The sequence below is a fragment of the Thermobia domestica genome, chromosome 18 (genome assembly GCF_964235325.1).
Source record: "Thermobia domestica chromosome 18, izTheDome1.hap1.1, whole genome shotgun sequence".
In the NCBI taxonomy this organism is placed as follows: domain Eukaryota; kingdom Metazoa; phylum Arthropoda; class Insecta; order Zygentoma; family Lepismatidae; genus Thermobia; species Thermobia domestica.
The window spans coordinates 128,233,174-128,258,559 of record NC_137471.1 but is presented as its reverse complement, the minus strand read 5'-3'; the positions used below and the strand labels follow the sequence as shown (position 1 = coordinate 128,258,559).

Here is a 25,386-nt window from a genome sequence, read left to right as displayed (position 1 = left end):
ATGGTGGCAGGAAACAGAGGGAGGGGGCGAAGGAGACTACAATTAATGGATGATATAAAAACAAAGACCATACGTGAAGACGAAGAGGTTAGCGGAAGACCCTGGGGCATGGAAACTTCTCAGCTGCTGCAAGTGACCTGCCAATAATGACAGAATACTTATGATGATGGTGGTAATGACTTTTCGATATAAGCTCATTATATTCAATAATGTATGAGGCGTTATGGTGAAATACACAGAAGTCGGCTTTGGAAAAGGCGCATTTTAAATTTTCTTTCATAAGAGCAAATTCAACAAAACGTTTCTTTATCATTTAATGATTATTATTGGTGCTAATTTGAGTCTAGCATCCTTTTTCATCAGGAAGGTTTTATGAAACGTGAACCTACAACTTAACGCAGGATCCAATTTACATGAGCTTCCACCCGGCATCGAACCCTGGTCTACCTCGCCAAATAGTTATTAGTATGTTTTAAATTTCTGTTGTTATTAACACTTTGAGCAAATGAAAAAACAGACCCGATGTTGAATTTGCCCTTACTACCCGAAATGCATCATATGTCTAAATTTAAAATAAGGCTATGTTGAAAAAAAATGTCCCTTTTCGATTTCTTAAAGACTATATGTATAGTACGAAGTTTTGTTAAAATACCCGTCAATGCTTAAATGTATTATTGAAATTCATCGTAAACTTGCTTTATAATCTTGCAGCAGCTCCTACCTCCATTACTCTCTATCAGCATAATGAAATGTTCTCAATTATTGCAACACTTTTTTTTTTTTTTCAGACGACAATAAAAGAGTCAACCAATACGATTTGCAAGCCCCCTCCCCCCACCCGACTAACTGTCTATAGAGCTCTGTTACCACACCTGCGGATGAAAAAAAAATCTCGGTCATGTGTTTAATCTCTTCTGTAGATCTTGGCGGGCAGAAGACAAGTTTACTTCGAAGAGGCAAACAAAACAAAACAAAAAAAAAAAGTTCGGGGAAGAAAAAAGTACATTGTAACTATAAATAAGCCATTGCAAAGAATGTGAATTTATACTTATTATTATTATTATTATATTTATTTTACTATTATCAATTGAACATGTTAGTTCATAATAATATACAAAGGAACACGTAATTTTAAAAAAGATAAACCTAACCTAAACTTAGTGAGTGTAGGTCAACCAACATGAAAAAGATGGGAAAATTTCAAGAAGTTGGACCATAATCAGTAGAATTGTCTGTGGAAATAGTGCCTGAAATAGTAACAATTATGTGATTATAATTACTTTCTTCAATCGTGTTTCTTACTGCATACCTAGTTCCTGAATTGGTTTAAAGTGTGTATTTATCAAGAGATCATCATGAAAACAAAATATCATTAAAAAAAACAATCATGGGTGGGAATCATGCACAACGAATTTTGTTTGCGCTCGATCAAATTCACTGTAACAGTGTTCAACTGTGATCTATTACATAGAAATGAAAAAAGTCTTGTTTGTGATCGCAACAGAGGGAAACGGCTAAACCATTGAAATTGAATTTTCAGATGGTTATCACGTAACCTCGAAGTTTGATTAAAATTTGTAGTCTAAGTAGAGAGCAGAGGATCAAAATCTATACGAAAAGTTGAGTATCTCATGACCATGTCAAGGTGGGAAGATGAAAGAAACATTGTGTATAAACTCCACATTAAAGTTTTCTACTTTTCTACTTTTTTAAATTTTTTTCTTTTAAAGAGAGCAGGGGATTTCTGTTAATTCCTTTCTTCACATTGAAAGCGATGTTCCTGTTGCTTATGATCGCATGACGAGGAAATGATTCAGCAGTACAAAATGAATTTTGTAACAGTTAATAACTACCTTACCTTTTTTTTTTTAAGTATATATGTAAGGACGCATCCTAATGGAAGTAAGGGATATTCAAAATTTCAGCCAAAAATACTGGGTGATTCAAAGAAATGGGAAATTTTGAAAGTTGTGTGCAACACTATACGATTGATAACACTGAATAATGTACGGCCAGCCTGTCAACGACACTCTGCCATTTAATTATCATGAATGCTTGGAGTGGTGCCCAACGTGCTTTCGCAATCAAAGCGTTTTACAAGAACAGTGACAGGGTGAAGGGGACACGCTAGAGAATTCCGTCGTCATTTTAATTTAGGAAGCCACGATGGTGTTCCATCAGCACATGCAATTAAAACATGGATACATAATTTCGATCAAACTGGTGTGACAATCAAAAAGAAACCTTCAGGCCGTGTGCGAACCGTTCGTGCACCAAACAATATACAAGCTGTTGGAGATGCTGTCATAACGTAGTTCACGTTGGTCAATCCGTCGTCATTAAGCATCTTTACAGTTGCATAGTTCAAGTGTTCGAAGAATATTAGTACAAGACTTGCAATGCCATCCATACAAGTTACAGATCGTTCAGAAACTGACACCCAACAATCATGTTATGCGACGACAATTTTGTAAATTAATGCTTCAAAAGATTATCTTAATCTTCAAAAAATAAATTTTATATTATGTATTCTAAAATGGCATTATTTTTACTATTAAATGAGAAAAATATTTTTAAAAAACGTGTTCATGAAATTATTTAATTTTCAAAATTTCCCGTTTTCTTGGATCACCCTGTACAATATCTCATGAGTGTTAAGTTAGAAAGATGAAAATCGGTATGTAAACTTACACCGAATTTTCTATAGTTTCTTTCTTCATATTAAAATGGACGTTCGGTTTTGTTTGTGATCGCATTACGAAAAAAGTTAGAGCTGTTTGTTGTGAGTTTTTCAACACAGTTTCTCAAACTGTGGTTTTACCATGTAACTTTTCTTAAAGGGAGAAGGTTCAAGATTTATCAGAAATAGAATTGTCTCACGGAGTTTTTATTATTACACTTCCATTGATATGCGTATCCTAAGGGGGAGACAAGCCTCAAATATTTTCTATGAATTTAATTGTCCTCGTGCAAAGAACAAGCATTTCAGTTAGTTTGGAATTAAAGGCAATAGGACTATATTTCCTTTGTTTTTTTAGTACAAACTCAGGTATTAGACAGGGGGCCGCGGTGTCCCAGTGGTAGAGCGTTCACCTCTGGTGCATGGGGTTCCTGGTTCGATCCCAGCTCGAGCCAAGTGAACTTTGTTGTGGACATACACCGTGTGTGTAGGTTTCCTCAGGGTCCTCGGGACACTCTTATTTCCTTCCACTTCTTTCATTCCATCATTTCTCATCATCACCGTCTCCTTGAGCCTAACCGGCATAACCGTGAGATGTAAAACTCAAAGATTTCATTTCTTTTCGAGTATTAGACAGATAAAATGTCGTTTTTCATGTTAATTACAAATCGAAAACTATTCAGTTAAAAAAGGAAATTACTAAAGTTATACCTCTATCTTCTTAACACTGAGGGCCATCAAATTGTGAAACTCCCGATTTCTTACGTATCTGGTGGAGTAGGCTATGCGTAGGGGCAGGAATTTTTCGGAAGTTGCGAAATCGCGAAAGTTTTCCGACAAAGCCGAGAATTGGTTTTTCAACGAACTAAGTCAGATTGAGTAAGGACATAAGTATTTTGAAGTCGCGTCAAAATGCGATAACTGACATTTTGAGCGAAATATGCCGCAAAACGCGAGACATTACGATTTTTTTAAAACGTCAATTTCAGTTGTTAAAATACAGAAATAAGAAGGCCGTTTTAAAGTTAGATACATTGAGGAAAGAAAAGCAGGAGTTGAATGAAATGTACGAAAGCCTTGGAAAATTATTTGATCCCTCATTTGTTCGATGCTTCTCAAATCCTGATATAAAGTCTTTGTGCAAGCTTTTTGTTCACCTACCAGGATTTTCAAAGAAAACTGCAATGTATGAACCTTTGTATGCTGATTTCCATAAGAGTTTGAAGGAAAGTTTGACAAATGCAGAGTCAAGATGGTAATGTCAGTGTGATGGATAATTTATTTGCACAGAGGATCAAACGGGGGGGGGGGGGGGGAATCAAATTTCAATAACTTTTGTGTGTGTGTTTTTAAAGTACTTTGATAATGAATAATAGAAGGCTACAAATGAAAGAAGAAAATGTGAAAACGTGCAACATGCTGCGCTTTTCATTAGAATAATAATTCGCAGACGAAATGTACAAGAAGATACTGCGCTAATGTATTGTATGCTTTTCCCTTTTTTGCATGTGTATGCGTTTTTGGTGTATAGCTAATACAATGGATAGTGTTCTGTGATGCCAATCGTGAAGATACTATGCTAGTGTATTTTAAATTTTTGGATTTGTACAAGAAGAAAGAAGTAATATGTTGTTACTAACTGCATAAAGAATAACTTCATTGTTCTAAATAGTATTATTGTTTATTACTTATATTAGGCCTATATTAGAGTTTATATATTAGAGCTTGTAAAATAACTTAGCGACAAAATGAGAAATTTTATATCTCAAAATGCGACAAAATACGAAATTTTAAATTTCAAATGCGAATTGTTCAATTTCAAATTGCGAAAAACTTCTGCCCCTAGCTATGTGACATGTGCTACAATTATCATAAGTTACAAAATCTATCGTTAAGAAAGCAAACTGGCAACTAGAAATGAAAAAAAGAAATATCCAGTATTTCGGTTTTTAATAAAAAGAAACTACTGCATTTTATTTTTAAAAAAATACCCATTTATAGCTCTTGAACTTGAAGTACTATCCTCTTGTATATATTTGCCAGGCGTGTTTTAAGACAAACTAAAGGAATCTTGGATCAGGACGGTTGACTCAGTGATTTGAATCCAGAGTGTAATAGGGGATTTTATTCCTATTCTGTATTTTGTAGAATTGCTCAACTCATTGTTACTCTACAAAATTGTCTACTTTCTTCTTTTACAGAAATCGAAATATAAGTGAGTGTCAATGGTGCAAACTCTGTCTCACGAAACGCTGATGGGGCTTCACGGATTCCGTTGTCCGCCATTTGTTTTTCTTCGTTATTTTTAACTTTAATTTGATGTCTCATGGTTATGCACCCAGACTAACGGAGATGATGACGATGATAAGGCCAATGATAATGATGGCATGACAAAAGTGAAGAAATTGGAAGAACCCGAGAAAATCCATGCACACGGTGTTTGTCCACCACAAAGCCTACTTCGGATGCTGGGATCTAAACAGGAACTCGCACCAGATGTGAACCACTTCGGCCACACAAAGAAATTCCGTACTTTCATGTGTGCAGTACAAGATGAATGCTTAAACGGTATTTTGAGTAGGACTATAGGTTTAAATATCCGTACAAAATTTAATAAAATCCACCACTTTTTTTTTTAACTTTGAGTTTTTCATAACCCTCTTTATATGACATTGTAAGCGCTGCCCACTCTGTGCTATTGTGAAATAAATCTTCTCGTGCAGGCTTATCTACTAGAAATGGAAAGTCGGTGATAGTTCAAAGATATTTTTTTAAATAAATAAAGACTGTATTTTGGCGTAAGGTATAACCAGTACTTAAAGAACTGAACCTCTGAATGCACATTACTTTTGAAATGACATATGTGTTTACAAAATCCTTGTGTCTTGGTTGGTGGGTGTGAACCTTTGTCATAATAGATCATTGTTATGTGGTTCCAGACTTCCAGCTTGCAAGTATTTTTCCAGTTGATGTTAAAATTGAACTTAAGCATCCAAATATTATTAGAGCTTATCAACGCTATGTTTCGTTGAACTCATGTCATTATTATTATGTCCTTTTATGACGAAATTGTGATGCTGGTAAAACTACATATTTTCTACATTAATGAATTTGGAGTTTGCAACGTAATTTACCAAATTTTTGTCAAGTTGCTTTAGTTGTTCTCAATCTTTTTTGACTGATGACACCTTACTGAAACCCACAGCATTGCGACACACTTATTTAATAGCTTATTAATAATATACATTATAGTAGTGTAAGACTGCAAGTTTCTATAAATGAGCGTTTTTGGTGCCTCTAGAGGCATTGATTAGTACAATCTATTTTAAACTAATTGTTAAATGCTTCATGATTTTTAAATTCTAAAATTTCGCGGTATTTTAGTGTGAAAGCAATTCTTCACATTACCTAATAATGTAATAGGATACATGTTAATAATAATCAGTTGAGAATGCTCGAAGAGCATTGCTAGAACGAACTTAAAAAGAATTACCGTGAATACGCGCGTAATTTTCGCCCTCGCATAATTTTCGCATCCCAATTTTGAAGAGCATTTTCTGTATATTTTATTTTCCTCGCGGTTTGCGCACGCGGGGATTTGGCAGTGATTTGTAAGAAACCACACGACTTCTTAATCAATTTTTTAATGTTATTTTTCTACAGATTTAGAATTAGTTGTTTGTTGTCGATTCTTGCTACAAAGAAAATGTGTACCGGTATTTTTGTGTTATTTTGACTGGAAAAAAATTAGATGATGTTCACTTTTTCCCCGCATAATTTACGCACCCTTGTTTCAAAACAACTTTTTTCCTCTAAAAAAGTGCGAAAATTACGCGAGTAAATACGGTAATTATTACAATATCAATAACTAATGACTCATAATTAATGTATCAATAACTGGTATTAAACTGAATGTCAAGTTAGCCAAGAGGATAAGATAGGATAACTTCGCTAGGAAGTCGGGCAGATAGACGGGCAAAGATTCACCAGGAGTCAAGCTCGGAGCTCCGGGTTCTAAGATATTACGAACTCCGCTTAGGTAGTACGATCTTGAGGGATCCAAGAGCAGAGAGAATGTTCAATTAGGTCATTTGAGCCTAAACAAGGTACTTCCACCCTGTGCACAACATGGAAATAGAGCCCAAAACAGCAGTTTATAAAGGACTCGGAAAGGTTTGCCCTCGAAACAAATCTAGGTGACAGCTGGAAAATCTAACGGGCGCAAAAGTTACACCAGACTTAACGTTAAAAGTTGAGTATGCGCGGTAACGAAAAAATTTCCTCAGAAGGAACGACATAGTTGTTGCTATTAAAAGAAACAAAACAACAAAAAAAAAAAAAAAAAAAACAAAAAAAAACTACGCACGGTACAAGGGCCAATGTCTGGGGAACGGTCGCCAGTTGGCCAGTGACCACCGGTTATTATTTGGTACCAAAATATTAACCATTCATCTATAGGCAGGGGCCGCGGTGGCTCAGTGGTAGAGCGTTCACCTCTGGTGCTTGGGGTCCTGGGTTCGATCCCAGCCCCCGCCAAGTGAACTTTGTGGTGAACAAACACTGTGTGCGTGGGTTTCCTCGTGGTTCTCCCGTTTCCTCCCACTTTCTTCATTCCACCATTTCATTCATTACTCATCATCACCGTCTCATTTAGCCTAACCGGCACAACCGTGGGACGTAAAACTCAGATTTCATTTCATTTTTATCTATAGGCATTATTCGGCGCTTTAATATTTCACTGGAAGACAATAACTTAGTGTTATGTCAGTCATCTGTTTGATTTTAGGTCATATGAGTTTATGATGAACAATGTGCCCTTTATTATTTCGGGGTTCTCCCTGTTCCCCTTTCTCTTTCCACCAAGTACTTCATTTCCAGCGTTTCAATGATTTAGAATGGGGATATAAATATGAAAATTGTATTTTATTATTTTTAATGTTAATATTATTTTAATCGTTGTATTTCTTACAAACAACCGACTGCATGTTGCCATATTTTTCAGACATCGTCTTCGTCAGAAACCAGTTCAGAGGTTGAGCCTGTGGAGAAGGCTAAAGCTGTGTTATTTGAACAAAAGGGCCCGCTCTCTCCTCGTAAAGGTGACTTGATGAAGAAACAGAAGAATAGCTCTCGAAAGGTGGACCCTGCTGCTGCTGAAAAAGCGGTTGTTGAAGACAACGCAGAAGCAACTACTTCAGCTGTAAGCGAATCTTCAACAGGGAAGGAGGAACAAAAGAAAAGTTCACAACAGGTAACACACATTTTTTTATTATCAAGTATAGTGGTCCCAACGACTCGTGAAGCCTGGGCTCTATACCAATCATAGAACTGCTTTGCCAAATGCGTGTTGAATCGGAAGAATTCGGTACGATTCGTGGAGCTGCCTTCCGAAGGCGTAGTGCACAAAACGTCAAAAATCAAAAATGCATCCAACAGTGTAGCCAAACTTAAAAGACATGGTGAATAAGCGACAAGAAACATCGCTTAAAGAACGATAACGCTAACAATTATTCGAGTTAAATGTAGCAATATTAAAAGCAAAACTATAAAATAACAACAACAACAAAATGAAACTTAGCGGCAATCCAACAGCACAACACTCCGAAGATGTTCTGCGTATATCGCAGAGACAGCACTAGCAAAATTTCATGGATGGAGGTTGATAACTGGCATATATCTTCTCGTTCTATTGGATGCTAAAATTGGTAGATCTAGGTCAAGCTTCACGATTCGTTGCGATCACAATAGTTTCCATAAACCTAAAGTACTGCTTCTCAAAGGCTCTAACGTTCATCGGTACACTCTCTCTCTCTTGAACCACATGGCATGTACCACAGCCTAGTTGCTGTGCCTGTGCAATCCACTGTCCATATATTGAGAACATCTTTTGAAGGTTGTGAGAAAGTGTGTGGCGCAGTGGTTAACGCATCGCCACGGTATGCTGGAATCCCGGGTTCAAGTCCAAGTCCAGTCATATATTTTTTCTACTCTTTGTGTGCTATTGAATTCACACCAACAGAGGATCTGGTGCGTAAAAGTAAGTTTAAATTGGTTGTTTCCTCCGTTCATTAATATATATCACAGAGAATAATTCGCGTACATTTTATCATGTTATAACTGTATGAGCAATTGCTCCACTACCACACTCCCATGGCTTAAGCAGAATATGAATTAATTAGTAAGTACAAACCTGATGAAACTTCAACTTTTTAATAGTTCCAAGTCTTGTATGTTACCTTCCTACAATTTTACCTTGGGTTTTCAGCTCTACGAGAGAGGAAATTAAACACCAAATACTATTATTTTTAAATTAGAAAAATATACTAACGCTCTTTGGATACTTCAGAAAAACGAGAACAGACTTTGAAAAAAAGAAAAGTAATTCTATATTCTTTTTTGGCCAATTTTATCGACCATTTGAGTAAAGTTACAAAGAAATACTGTTTACAGCCGAGTCTCCGATTAATATGGAGAAACATTTTACTGACTACAAAAAATATTTTTGTTTCGTATGTTGTGTATATATCAGTGTGAAAACTTTTACATCGATATTACCAAGAGAAATATTGACACCAGCATCAAGGAACTTGTAAGAGTAATATAATGATTCACCTCTAATATTTCTTCAATGCGTGTTTTTTAGCCAATATTTCAATTGCTCTAGTGAGTGATTTTCTTCAAACACTGGGCTTAAATTATTTTCCTGTGCAGATCTTTATATAGGTGTTACAACTAACATTTGTACTCTGTAAAAGTTTATTATAGCGTCCTTATATGAAGTATTCACACAGTTAGGCATCTTATTAATTAAAAAACTCTTAACCTATTAATAAAGTAAAACCTCTCAACTTGGTTACTTGCTCATCTTGGCGTGGTTCGTCTTGAACCTGCATTTTCCCATATGATATTCATTCCTTATTACTCTAAGTTGGCCACCTATCTATCTTGGAAATTGGCTGCATTGAAGCAGTGTTTATCCTATTATGATAATGATAAATTTACCTGCATATCTTGGCCACGCAAAATCCCGATTTTTTATTTTTCTTAACTCTTTCGAATGACCATATGAGAGACAGATGTTTTGTATTTGTGATTGGAGCCAAAGAAGCATAGATTTCCACATTTGTTCTTAGAGGTCAATGATAAGAACGCTATTCTCATAAAGGGGTGGTGAAGGAAGATTTGAATAAGAAAAAGCACGTACCGGAATTCAGGAAATGGTTGTACGTGTTTGTTTACCCTGTCTGTTTTGGTAAAACCTTTAACTATTCAGCTACTTTCATCAGTGGGTAGCTTTAGTAATTCCAGACAATTCTCAAGGTTAAAACTAATCTCAATTGCTAAGTATTGGCACCTGATGGCTTGTCGAAAGTTAGCTGAGGTTTTGAGATATTAATTCCCTTTAAGATTTTCTCAAAACATCGTTTGCTCCGAGGGAAACATGTGTAGCTCATTAACAAGTGGTAGACGATATTGTACAAGAACTACAAAATTAGAATTATACATGTAGAATGAACCACCATAAAATATATAATTTTTTCTAGTACTGTATATTGTTATGCTTACTGTATATACGTTATTTGAAACTAGCTGCCGTGCCATTGCTTATTAAAATTTTACAATCAAATAATACTAGAAATCCACCAATCACGTTTATTTTCTGTAAGTTTGCCACCTCTAAGTTGGCCACTTTTCAATGGAACCGATGGTGGCCAACATAGGTTTCACTGTATATTAATAGAGTAGACCTGCTTGTTATAGATAAGAATTACTGCCAGTGGCTATAATTACTCAAGAAACTTTTATGATACATGCAATTAAAATAAGGAACTTTATACAACCTATCGGTATACAGAAACTTAGAGTTTTGAATTCTTGAGTATTGACATCGCTTTAATAACTATGCCATTGCTCAGTATGTGATTGAAAACTCCTACATGTGCTAAATTTTGTTTGTTCTTTAGCGTTCATGCTTTATCATTGTTCATATTTCAGTTTCTAGTGATGAAAATTCTTTAGTAAAATACCTATAAGCTGTGGTAAGTTCTAATACAATAATTATCATTTACTATTTTCTGATGTTACAAGTTAAACTTCAGAAAATTCCTATGCTTACAATTGCGTAAAAAAAATAATAGCGGCAGGTGTTCTTGTCCCTGATATTAGACGTGCTAGAGGTCCCCGGTTCGATCTTAAGTTATTAAAGATTAATTTGATTTCATTTTTCAGAAAAAAATTAGCTGTTGCTTAAATATTGGAGATAATAATCCATTTCTAGCGACGCTTGTTGTTAATTGATGAGACATTTGACATTAGTGTAAGGAGTTCTCTTTTGTGTTCTAATATGAAGTTTGGGAGGAAAAAAATGATATCTTTTTAATTCTGCTTCAATGTATCTTCTCAGGTTTTGACGGCTGAGCAATTGAAGGAGAAACTAGCAAGCTGCAGCAATCGTTCTGAATTTCGAGCTACTCTGCTCAGAATTAACAATTGCGCTGAGAAGCTTCGTGCTATGAAAGAAAAATACAGCGAACAAGTGCAGTTGCAGAAGTTTCAGACGATTGAGTTAGAAGTTCCCCTCTCACCTGTGAAAGCCAGGTAGTTATGCATTTAATATATGTAGGAAAGTATTAGAATTCTACGCTTAATGCGTATCTAAAACTTAATTTTCTTCCAACTGTCATGCTGATACACCCCTTCCTTTACCTTATATATTATCTCATCTTCAAAACATGTCTAAATTCATAGTAGTTGGGTTTGTCAATTGTGTGTTGTAACAATTTAGAACTGTATTTTATTTACAGTAATAGAAAAGATGGAAATACAGACCTAACTATCCTGTCAATAACATCAGAACTAAACCGTTAATTTAAATTCGTTTATATTTTTGTGGTAAAAATAATATAATTCTTCGTACAGTACTGATAACTCTGTTTCAGTTGCTATTTCCTTCAGAAATTGACAAAATAATATTGAATGTGTTACCCACTTTGCAGATGTCTAGAACTTACGAATGTTTGAAATAGCCACCTGCACTTTTCGGAGTAATGGCATATAATGTTTACTCCATAGGATGGCGATCCAGATAGAGCAAGCATTATATTTGATAGTCGTAAATAGGACGTTTGCTCGAGCGTTGACGATGAAACAAGTTATCCGAAGAAAGCTCCTTTCAACGCCAGCCACACATAAGCAAAAATTCTACGTACAACTTTTAGAGACACAAAAGATTCAGCATCATAATTTCGGAAAATTAATGAATTACACACATAATTAAAAGTAAATTTTGCACCATGTACTCAATAGACAGCCACGAGGCGTAGGAGATGACATGCACAATCGCAGAAAATACTCGTCAATCGATTTGAGAATTTTAATTATATTGATACTTACATAACTTTAAACTTGGATATAAGAATTAAGGTAATAATAATACTGGATGTGTCTTAAAATGGGAAAAATAACTCGATTTGACTAAGTGTAAAAGATGATTACATAATGTCTTGTTGCAGCAGGGTAGTAGAAGCTGTTGTACGTTCTTGTCTTCCGGCGCCGAGTAGTTTGCCTCCCGCTAAATCTCTTCGTCTCTCGCTGTACGCGTGGGTTTCACGCGTTAAGTGACGTAAGAGCGGACAGGGCTGTGATTGGCTGAAAAAGTGCTGATCAAGGTCACAACGCCCACATGCATTCGCTGCGTGAGAGAACACACACACATAGTAACATCGTCTGCTAGGATGTGCTAGTCCTTTTAAATTAAAAAGAGAATTAAACTGCTTGAGCTGCATACAGCCAAAATAATGAATAAATGAGTTTATGACAAATGGCACCCGAACAGTTGATAGGTAAAGTTCTGATGAGATACGTTTATCCTAAGAACCCTGGCAACACTTATAGTTTGTGTCTGCGTATGACGAGGACACACTGTATAGAGTTTTGAGGCACTCTTCACTTGGGTTATAGTTCACATTAATGCTTGGTTAACACTGCACTCACTAAAATAAAATGTCTATTCAGTCCATAAATATAAATAAATGTATGGATATGTGTTCATTGTAGTCCTATTAGTTCAAATGTAAATTCACTCAATACTTAAAGAAATTGAATATTTAACACATACACTAAAATATTGCAAATAATGTGAATAAAATGAGAAAACACTTCAAGCAATGAATTAATTTCAACTTTTAGAAACACTTTCACCTTTGCAATTAATTGAACATAAAAAGAAAAATGAATATTAAAATAAATATAGATATATTTTCCAGTTCGAATAACAACACTTCACTGTTCATTTGTAACACACTGTTTATACTTTTACTATCTGCATACGTTACACTGTCCAAATTGTCCACTATTGACAATCTACACCATGTTCCAGAACAATGTCCAGTCCATAGGCCATCCTCTTCGTTCATTCTCTTCCCATTGAATGAACACTCGACGATTAAATCTTCTGCTCCTATCCTCTTCCCATTGGATAGGGCTAGGTCCATCGGTGGAAGTTCTAGAAGGTCTCTGCATGCTATAGTCCTTTAATAGCGCTGGACTATTTTTCAAAATTCGGCGCCAATATGAAGATGCATGGAATACTATAACTTATTGCGTATAAACTTATTAACGTATAATTTGCATCTTCCTTTCCACCCTTTTTCTTTCTTTTTTTTTTTTTTTTTTTTGTGTGTGTGTGTGTGACTTAAAATGTGCTGCATTTGCTACTGCTGCATTCGTATTAAGTGGAAGTGAATAGAATGTGTGTTCTTCTTATTGTTTGGACTTACGTGTGTTTTTCCTTGTGTTGTATTCTTCGTGTATGGATATCAAGTGTATGTTTTTACGTGTTACATGTAATTACTATAATAAGGTTAAAATAACATAATTATGGTTAAAAGGAAGTTGACTTGGGATGGGTTAACAAAAGAATTTCTGTATTTCTTCTTCTTCTTCTTCTTTTTTTTTTTTTTTTTTTTTAATCACTTCACGAGTACAAACTACGACAAGCACGTCCCAATCCTCAACGCCTTCGTGCAACTTCATAAAATAAGTACATGGTACATGATAAATTAATACTGCAATATACTTATATAGGACATGATGCTGAATAAAATATATAGATAATATAATAAGCCTATAGATATATAACCTTAATGATGACTGTTACATGAATACTATAATAAAGAATGAAATAAACCAATATAAGCTCGAATGATGGAGAATTATATTGAGGCAATGTCAGATGTCTACAGATGCCAACCTGTATCCATCTTAGGGATGGTCTGACGACTAAATGAAGAAGAGCCAACCCACAAAAACCATATAAACCTACCCACTGTAAATACGACCACGAAGACACACATAGATGTGGTTACAAAAACAAGTTATACTAATGAAACCCCATAGAGTTTTATAGAAGACAAAAAGAAAACGATGCACATGAAATTCATGGCGAAATGTGGTCGTAGGTCTTAAGGTAAAACTTCAATGTTGTTCCAATAACAACAAAAGGAATACCGTAATAAACGTGTATATTACTCTAATATCTCCTAACATATCTCTAAATTCAAACTGACTTCTTCGAAGTGCTAATGGTAATATTTCTCTAATAAACTCAACAACTTTCACTCATCTAAATAACCATGATGTATATACCACAAAACATTTTCGTCAACGAAACTAGAATGTACTCTCACTTCTCGATCTTCATTATTAATACTACACAATTGATCTTCTTTACTTTCCTCTTCTTCGTTCATGTAATCTCCGTTGGCTTCTTTTTCGGCTCTCTCTAAAATGTCACTGAACTGTTCTTCATCCACATGCTTCTTCAGAATTTCTAGCCACTTTTTCCTAGTAGCTGGTGTTGGTCTCCACAGCTTCATTCTAGAAACATTCTGAAATCCGATATATTTACCACTTTGCGGATCCAATACTTCAAACACATTTTCACCAACTTGTTTCCACAGTAAGTAAGGTCCACGGTACACTTCACACAGTTTGGCTATACGTTTGTCTACCAAGCTACTAATATTATACTGACGTAAGAAAACTAAGTCACCTTCACACAAAGTTCTTCGAGCTCTCTGATGAACGTTCAACTTTTCGTTACGTTGCTGAATGATTTTCTTTCGCCGTAAGTCAGCCATTATTAATTTTCCATTCCAATCTATACCTTCTTGCTCATCGATTGTTTCGTTGCTTTTCACAATTCCAAAATGTGACAATGTAAATTCTTCTGGCTTGATGTTAAGATGTAATTCTGCAGGCGCTATTCCCAAACTGGCACTAATAGTATAGTTCAACAATAAACAAGCTTGCACAATATATTCTGGCCATGAAGAATGAGAATCGCGGCACAACACACGCAAAATTCTCTCTAAATCAGCATGGAATCTTTCGATGACATTTCCTTGTGCGTGATAAGGCGTAGTATAATGTATTTTGATGTTATATGCTTCCATAGCTTGTACGAATTCCTTACCAATAAACTGTGGTCCATTATCTACCAAGATGTTCATAAAAATACCAAGATGAAGCATGTATGACTCAGTAAGACACTTTGCGACACTTGCACTTGTAGCACGACGAAGTGGATATGCTACTAAATAACGTGAGTATACATCACACACTGTTAACAGGTAAGTTTCACCATGTTTACCTCGAGGTAGAGGACCAACTAAATCTGCTGAGACTAAATAGCGTATGTTTTTCGCTGGCACTGATTGCATTAAACATTTCACTGGGTGATGGTCTACCTTCGTCCTCATGCAGACCTCACAATCAAGAATGTACGATTTAATGTCACTACGCATTGTTTTCCAATAAAACATACGGGAAATGATATTAAACACTTTCATAAATCCAAAGTGACCGTAATGATCATGGTAGCCAATTAAAATATTTTTCACTAAACATGGAGGTACACACAATTTTAATCTGTCTGGGAAGTGAAAATCTCTCACCATCAAAATATCATTTTCCAAAGTGTAATTTTGTTTCCAATTTCGAGCACTACTACGAAAAGAATTCTTATTTGCACTGCTTTCACTTTCACTTATATTACCTTGTAAGTAACTAATAATAGGACGGTACTCGTCACATTCCCATTGTAATTTCGCAATTGTAGACGGATCTAAATCGAACACTTCTGATTGAACAGCCTGTATAGGATTCACATTCACCATTAGATCTTCCTGTATTGGTAACATACGAGATAAACAATCACTTAGTGTGTTAGTCTTGCCTTTGATGAATTCTATTTCATAATCGTAAGATTGAAGTTCAAGAGACCACCTCATCAGTCTTGCATTCCAATTACGCATACGTTTTAACTGCACTAAGCTTTTATGATCTGTTCGTATGTATATTTTCGCTCCTTTGAGCCAAACATGCCACTTACGAATACACCACACAAATGCAAGACACTCAAGCTCAATTATGGCATAGTTCTGTTCGTGTTTATTAAGAGTACGGCTTGCATATTCTAATACACACTTCTCACCGTCAATAATTTGATAACACACACAAGCCAACCCGAGTTTGCTTGCATCACTTTCGAGATAAAACGGCTTATTGAACTGTGGATGGTGTAACTTCACATCTTTCACTAATTCAGCCTTTAATGATTCAAATGCCTTTTGGTGTTCTTCTTCCCACTTCCATTTCTTTTCCTTCCCTAAAAGTTCATAAAGGGGTTTAGCGATAAAAGCATGACCTTTGATTGTTCGCGAATGCCACTGCACAGCACCAAGAAATGAGCGTAACATTTTTAAATTTTTAGGCACTGGTAACTTCTCGATTGCTTCAGCTGATTTCGGATCCTTTCGTATGCCTTCCGAAGATACGTAATAGCCTAAATAATTAATTTCACTTACACCAAAAATGCACTTCGATAAATTTAGCGTCATGTTCGCATCACTTAACAAACTAAGCACTTCATCTAACTGCTGTAAGAATTCTGGTACGCTTGTACAACCAAGAGCTACATCGTCCATATACCTGATTAATTTCTCTTGTAGCGGTAAAGGGAACACTTTATTCAAGCACAATTGCAGTACAGACGATCCATTTTTCACACCAAACACCATGCGTGTGTACTCATATAACGTTCCTTCAAACAAGAAGGCTAAGTATGGCATATAATCTTCTGTAATTCCACATTGCTGATACGAGCTAGTAAAATCAAGAGTACCTAGCACACGTTTTCCACTAAATTTAGCAAAGAGGTCAGACAACTTTTCTACACGCAGAGCTGGATTCTTAATGTGCACATTCAATGCTCTACAATCTGTTACTATTCTCAATGCTCCACTCTTTTTCAATACTACGTGCAACGGTAATAGATGACATGATGAACTAGGTCTAATGACACCCCACTTTAACAGTTTTCGGATCTCTTCACGCACTCCTTCCTTATATTTGTGCGGAATATCATAAGGACGAGCAACAATGGGTTCATTTGTATCCACTTCTAATCGGTACTGAAATTTGTTACACAGGCCAGGAAAACGAGCGAACACTTTCCTATGTTTCATTAACAACTGAAATAATTCTTCTTTCTCGTTTTCACTAAACAGCGTAGCGCGTGTAACTGCATCCCTTATTTCATCTACTGTGAAATATAGATCCGGTGGGAAGTCCTCCACTAAGTCACTAGCTTCATTTTTCTCTAAAGGCTCGGCGCACCCACTGCGGAACACATTCATCGTTCTCGCATAAAAATCATTAAGGTCCCTTATCTCGGACAACACGACAATAGGGGCTACCTTGCACTTAATTTCACTTGCATTAGCTACAATGACATTTTCACTATTTCTCTGTATTAAAGGCGCTTCACCACTAATTCCTTGAAATTCAACACGCAAGTTACTTCGCTTAAAATCAATGACACTGTTTAATTTCTCAAGAAGGTTTGCACCGAGTATTACATCTTCATGCAGTTCTGGTAATACAAGAAATTCAACTGGCACTTCCACATTTTCAATTCGTACCGGTAAAATAACCTTTCCTTTCACGTTCTTTTTCTTTCTTCCTAGAAAATCGCACAAAACGATATGCTCTCCTTTTTGCAAATGCACGTTTGCTACACACTTTGTTACTTCTCGAAAAATATTGTACCGTAATAGGCATAGTTCTGATCCACTATCTAACAGACAGATTTTGGGTTGATCGTTTAACAAAATTTTTACTCTCATTGTATTATGACCTAATTCACATTTGATCACTTCTTCTTCATTATCATTACTTATATCATCTTCTGCTTGTAAATCTTCTTCGTTGCACATATGTGGAAAAGTAATCCGGTTTACACTACTGAAATCCCTCCCCTTTGCAGCGACCAAGTGGGAGGGCGCTACTAGTTTAAAGGCACAGAACTCTGCGGATAAAAACCACTTTGTTGGTATGGAAATTGACGTTGCTGATTGTTCCCACTGTTCACATTAGGACCTTTATTAAACGTTGGAAACCAATTATTATTTTGATTCGGACTACCTTGGGAAGTCGACGCACTCCTTTGATTTTCGTTTGCCCTTGCACCTTGCGTTTCGTTTCGATTTTCATTTGCACTTGTATTTTGTCGGCCATTGCCTTGCGACTGATTACCACCGCTCGAGTTGTTATTATTTCTGTTAAAATTACCTCGCCGTCCACGTCTATGAAATTTCCTTTTCCATCCCTGTTTGAAATTCGGACGCGCACTATTATCACTGCTCACTTCACTACCGTGTTCTACTTTTACATTATTCACGCTAACACCGGCACCACCTTGCTGTTTCTGCTTATTACGCTGATTGTCGTACATATTAGTAATTCCTGACAATCCTTCAATGGACTGCACACTCGCAAGGAACTGATTTATGTTATCAGGCATAGAGCCCATCATGGCTAATTGGTACCGCTTGGGCAGGAGAGTGATGATGTGTGACAACGTAATGGTTGGATTTTCATATTCTTCCAGAGCTTGAATTTGACTAAAACGCTCTGTTACAAAATCAACAACACTACTATAACGTCTTGGGTCAAACGGAATAGAACGCAAGTTACGCAGACGTGTGGCTTTCACTAAAGGACTCTCAAATGCATTCTGAAACTCTATCACAAATTCTTGAAAAGTTTGACACTTCTTACCGTGTAAATCGTACCACTTAAGTGCACTGTCCTTAAGAATCAACGGCATGATCGTTAAATATTCACTTTGAGGCACTCCGGCGAACGACATTTCTCTACCGAAATTTTCCAAAAATGCACTTGCACTTTCCTTCATCATATCACCTGAAAATGTAGAGTTGCTTAATGTCTGCTAATCGCAATGAACAACGCCTTGCATTCACTTCACTATTTCTTGCACGTTTAATACGCGGACTTTCTTTTTCGGTTTTGATTCTTGGCACGGTTCTTCTTATTACGTCACTTTCCTCCTCTGTATCAGACACCGTTTGAGACTCACTGCTCGATTTTCTCTCACGCTTCACACTGTGCACGGAACCTGTGTTTCTTTGTGACATATTACTTCCAGTATCATGGTGCTCATTTGCTAATTCTATACGCTGCACACGCGCTGATAGTCGTTCCACATCTTGCTTGGTTTGTTCACTTAACTCACTGGCGCGAAGACATGTTTCAAAACACTGCTGGTTAAATTTACTCTGCTCGTGGCACACTTGAATACACTCTTGCACTGCTATACCGTATTCACTTTGTTTGGTCTCGCACTTCTGAATTCTACTTTCACGGTACTTGTCGAGACTTTCGACCAAACGCAACCTTTTCTCGTAATCATCAACTTTATTGCAACATTCACTTAATTGACGTTGTTGGTCGTTTACTTGGCGCGTATTTTCTTCAACTGTGCCCCGTACATCGTGCACTGCATCTGCTAATTCACGTACACTTCTACGTATATCTTCACTCGTATTAAAACACTTTAATTCCACTGCTTCAATTCGTTCTATCAATTCATGCCGCACTGGACTAATACACTTATTCACATTGTTAATTTCACCTGACAAATCATCTTTACATTGGGATATGTTTTCACGACACTCGCTACGTAATTCCTTGATATCATCTTGCATTTTCTGTTGGTTTACATTTATCGCCTCAACGCTTTCACTCACACGCTTTTGATTATCACTCAATTCGTTTTGGCTTTCATTCAACTTGTTCTGATTTTCTTTAATTTCGTTAATTGATGCGCTCAGTTCTCTTTGCATTGCAAGGAGAACTGTTCTAAGATCACCCTCAGCCATGATGTTGCAAATATAACAAACTCGCTAACACAAATAATTGACTAATTTCTGCAAAAATCTAAGAATGCAAATAATAAAAATATTCTAATTTAGACAGGATTTAGGCTTCAATATAGAAGGATGAATGCACTGGACAAGGATACAATGACACGAATTTCATGTACTATTAACTCTCTGAGATGGCGGCAAAATTACGCAGCAAGTTTTGAACATCAGAAATACCTAGGCCTATGTTCGTAAACACAAAACTGAACATTTATACAAAAAGAAAGGTTTCTGCTTCGACACATTTATCCCGGGTTTCGGCACCATTTTATAAGGTTTACTCCATAGGATGGCGATCCAGATAGAGCAAGCATTATATTTGATAGTCGTAAATAGGACGTTTGCTCGAGCGTTGACGATGAAACAAGTTATCCGAAGAAAGCTCCTTTCAACGCCAGCCACACATAAGCAAAAATTCTACGTACAACTTTTAGAGACACAAAAGATTCAGCATCATAATTTCGGAAAATTAATGAATTACACACATAATTAAAAGTAAATTTTGCACCATGTACTCAATAGACAGCCACGAGGCGTAGGAGATGACATGCACAATCGCAGAAAATACTCGTCAATCGATTTGAGAATTTTAATTATATTGATACTTACATAACTTTAAACTTGGATATAAGAATTAAGGTAATAATAATACTGGATGTGTCTTAAAATGGGAAAAATAACTCGATTTGACTAAGTGTAAAAGATGATTACATAATGTCTTGTTGCAGCAGGGTAGTAGAAGCTGTTGTACGTTCTTGTCTTCCGGCGCCGAGTAGTTTGCCTCCCGCTAAATCTCTTCGTCTCTCGCTGTACGCGTGGGTTTCACGCGTTAAGTGACGTAAGAGCGGACAGGGCTGTGATTGGCTGAAAAAGTGCTGATCAAGGTCACAACGCCCACATGCATTCGCTGCGTGAGAGAACACACACACATAGTAACATCGTCTGCTAGGATGTGCTAGTCCTTTTAAATTAAAAAGAGAATTAAACTGCTTGAGCTGCATACAGCCAAAATAATGAATAAATGAGTTTATGACAGGCATACCTCATGTTTTCCTTTAATAGACAGAGTTAGCCGACTTGTATCACAACGCTTAGTGTTTACGCTTTATATATATATTAAAACTCATGTTAAACTACTTTGTGGTGGACAGACACCGTGTGCGTGGGTTTTCTCGGGGTTCTCCCGTTTCCTCCCACTTTCTTCATTCCACCATTTCATTCATTTCTCATAATCACCGTCTCCTTTAGCCTAACCGGCATAACCGTGGGACGTAAAACTCAAAGATTTCGTTTCATGTTAAACTATTTGATGCATAATTCTGACTAATAATTTTAAAACTGTACTATATATATCGATAATAAAATCTCTTCGCTGTGCTCAGTTGCATTCGTACTTTTAAATAATTTTACTTCCCTTGTTCTGATTCCAAATAAGACTATGGATGTGCAGTATTTTGGAGAGAGAAGCAGTATTTTGGTGAACACCCTGCCATCTTTGGAAAAAAAAGTTTTCAAATTCCGGGCACGTCCACTCAGTACGAATTGAAGTCAATTATGTATTCCAAAATGGAGTAATTTTAGCGTATTTGCTTTGTAATCAGAAGATCTCTTGTTCGAAACTCGTGGCCAACCATCCAAAGTGAAGTTTTTCTATTCTTTTTGACTGAATGTAATCATTCTATTTCATACATACAAATCATTCCATACAAACTTCTTGCAGTCACTCCTCATTATTAATGTTTTCAAGATCGTAGCTGTCAATTGTAAGATAAAAGTCGTACTAACTTTTTTTTTTTTTTTTTTTTTTTTTTTTTTTTTTTTTTTCCTAGTAGCTAAAGTAATTTCCGACATTTCGGATACCTTAGTGAGTATTCATCTTCAAAATCATAGAGGCTCAAGTTGTTGCGTTGCTCAGTGGATATAGGAGATCACTTCAAAAGGAGTTTCAAGTAAATATATCAGCAAAATAAAAATAAATTTAGAATTTATTAATAATTATTGGAAGAAGAGTAAGCAGAATGCTAGTACTCACCGCAAAAAGGTAAGTATTCTTCTAGGTAGCGCTTTCGGAAGACCTTGCTTTCACCTTCAGCCTAGAAACAATTCGAAGAGCATTTAAAACATGGGGAGAAATGTGGATAAGTTAAAAAAATGAAGAAATGTTTTCGTCGAAATGGAACACACGCCAATGAAAGCTCACTCGTCACTGTTCACTGCTTTTTTTCTTACCTTCCAGACGGCGGAAATATGTAGTAAATACACTGCTCCATATCACATTTATATCTCCTTTATATGTAGGTTTCTCTTTATGAATATAATAGGCTTCTTTAATATTTCGTTCAGTTTCGATATAACTCTTTTACCTATCGAGATTTCTCCCCCGTGTTTTAAATCCTTTTCGAATCGTTTCTAGGCTGAAGATGGAACCAGGTTCTTCTGAAAGCGCTGCCTAGAAGAATATTTTTTTTTTCTTTTCTTTTTTGTTGCTGTGAGTACTAGCCTTTTGCTTACATTTCTTTCTAAGCATTATCACCACTCGCAATACTATGATATAATTATTGTGTTTTAGAATTAAGTAATTATTATTGTGTTCAGTGCACTTTTCAATCTAATATAGTTAGATGGGTAATCGTTTAGGATTGTGAAGCCCCACATACTAGTTTTTCAAAGTACATTACTTCATATATATAAATTAAGAAGTTCCACTGATATTGAAGCTATAAACATGTGAAGATCTTACTGCAAAAATTATTTAAGCCTCTATGGTCCTTAAAAATGGATATTTGCTGAAGTATGGAAACCATTTTAGCTACTAGGAATACAAAAAAGGTTAGTACAGTTTTATCTTTTAACCTTATGACGCCAACTTGGGGTCCGTGCGGACCCCAGGCTTCATTATATTCATATATTTTCCCTGTTTTTTTTTTTTTTTTTTTTTCATGTTACTGTCTGCGACATAGGACATCTCTTTTTAAGATGTTTTCAATTTACTAATAACAATTTACTTGTTGTGCGCTTCTGTATTTAGAAATTATAAGAATATTTAAGAACCAAAACATATTTAGCATACCTGGGGTCCGTATGTTTTTCCATGCTTCATATGCGGAGACAGACAAATAAAGCTTGCTATTTGGTATTTTCTAACAGTGACAACCTAAATAAAAGTAAATATTTATTCCTCTCACAAGTGACTTGTGTTGTTTTAAAAATTGTCAGAAGATAGCAGGACGATCTTTGTGTTATTATTCTATTGGATACATTACTGGATGCTACTATTCACATATTTTTGAAACAAATAAATTCTCTTTAACAAAAGTGTACTTCCTGTATAATATTTCTGAGAAAATTCTTCAATTTCATTTGTATTTCAAAGTTGCTGGAGTTTATTACTACTCAAATATACAGAAAACGATGCGTTTCAGGCTAAAATTACATTGAGAAAGTTCTGTTATTTAGTTGCAGTGTCTCGTCCAGGACTTCCTAAAGAAAGCGTTCTGCGATGTTAGAAATAAAAGTAATTGATAGTAAGACAACTGAGATTGCATCGGACGACAGCCATTACGAGTATGAACGTGAATTGTCTAGGGAACGGAAAGAGACCAAACTACCGGGAGCTCCAATGAATATGACGTGGACCTGTTTTCTGATTATGACCCTCCGCAGCGTTCTAGCCTTATTTTAGACATGTCAACAGAGCACGAAACAAGGACTACAGAATTTACAGCTCCACGTGGAAGAAAATCAAGTGCACAAGACCCGTTAGAACACCAGACGTTGGCAGAAAATGTCGTGAAGGAATCAAGTGGATTCAAACCAGCGGAATAAAGTATTCAGAATGAACGACGTGCCTTCCAAGTTTTCAAACTCCAGAATTAGCAAATCTAATTGTGCAGGAAAGAGAAGCTATGTTCAGAAAGTAAAGGAGTAAATCTCAGAAAACTTCGAAACTGAAATATGTGCGTTCATAGACTACATTATTTTGGCCCTTGTGCTAATATTGGCAGGAGAAGGTTTGAATGAATTGTGGGCAAGTGAAAATGGACGTCCAATATTCCAAGCAACGATGTCGCTGAATCGTTTCAACTATGTCCTTAGCTTTTGTTGATTTCATAACATTCAAAATAGTCAAAGAAAAACTGGAGACAGACCAGATATCAGCATTCCGTGAACTCTGGGAAACATTCGTTAGGAATTTCCATTACTTCTACAGATTTGGAAATTTCTAACTATGGATCAGTAACTGGTACCTATATGTGGAAGTTTTTTTTTTTAAGTATGTTTACATTTCAACAATGCCGGAAAATACGGTATAAAAATTTACTGAGTGTGCAATACTGAAACATCATATTCATTCACAGACAAAATATATGTTTTTCAGCTGATAAGGCATGAACGAGGCAGTGTAAAAGACCTAAGTGACTTTTAAAACCATGCTTAAATAAGGGAAGAAACATAACTATGTAAATTTATTTCAGAAGCACGGGGCTCGCCAAGAGTTAGTTGCTTCTTTAGCTAACAACAATTGTTGGCACAATGATAAGGTGCAGAAGGGATATCCATACTTAAATGGTTGAAAGTCGTGAGCGAACAGAAAATACGTAGAAATAAAGAAAATGTATATATAGAAAATTTCTGCAGAATATAACGTAGTACGCAAATTTTCCACAATATGTGGGAACAAAATATCTCTAAGCAGTAAAATAAAGAACGGTTTGCGTTTAATATACTCTTCTAGCAAGTATACTATATATATATATATATATATGTGTGTGTGTGTGTGTGTGTGCGTGTTTATTTTTACTATATTATAGTAAATAAAACTAATGAACAGTATTTAACAATATAACAAAAATAAAAGCTAGTAAAAAAGTCTACTAACAACGTTATTGGTTGGGGTCCGCACGGACCCCAGGTTAGCATTAACGTAATCTTTGAAAAGTTGGCGTCATAAGGTTAACATACGAGATACATTCAAAAAGTATCGAACCTTATTTTTTCCCGCGTAAACCAATAAAGCGCAGCAGACTTTCTTCAGTGTAGATGTAGAGGAGACACTCATGCGCGGTCGTGAATTTTTTGCCGCCCGCAAAATCGTCAGTCGCTGGCAGTCGGCCAACGAGTGAAGACATTCAATTTTGAACGAAAATTTGGGCATAAGGAGTGTCCGCGAAATTTGATAACACAATATTCCTGTGTGTCCTCAGGCTCCCTACTCACCCGGCGTGGCTCCGTGCGACCTTTGGTTATTTCCCAAGTTGAAAATGCCACTAAAAATACCCGATTTGAGTCAAGAGAAGACATCATGCGGAATGCGACGGCAAAGTAGCTCACCATTCCAAAAACTGCGTTCCAGAAGTGTTTCCAACAATCGCGTGAGCGCTGGCAGAGGTGTGTGCATTACTAAGGAGACTATTTTCA

At 36.2% G+C, this 25,386-nt stretch overlaps 1 protein-coding gene across 2 annotated transcripts in view; it reads left to right on the top strand.

The window, feature by feature from the left end:
• dup (chromatin licensing and DNA replication factor double parked) overlaps positions 1 to 25,386 on the top strand; it is an 88,472-nt gene that overhangs the window by 13,568 nt on the left and 49,518 nt on the right. For both annotated transcript variants that reach the window (XM_081746128.1, XM_081746127.1), the window contains exons 2-3: positions 7,683 to 7,931; positions 11,085 to 11,278. In XM_081746128.1, the coding sequence (XP_081602254.1) occupies positions 7,683 to 7,931; positions 11,085 to 11,278 (443 nt within the window). The remainder of the gene's footprint in view (positions 1 to 7,682; positions 7,932 to 11,084; positions 11,279 to 25,386) is intronic.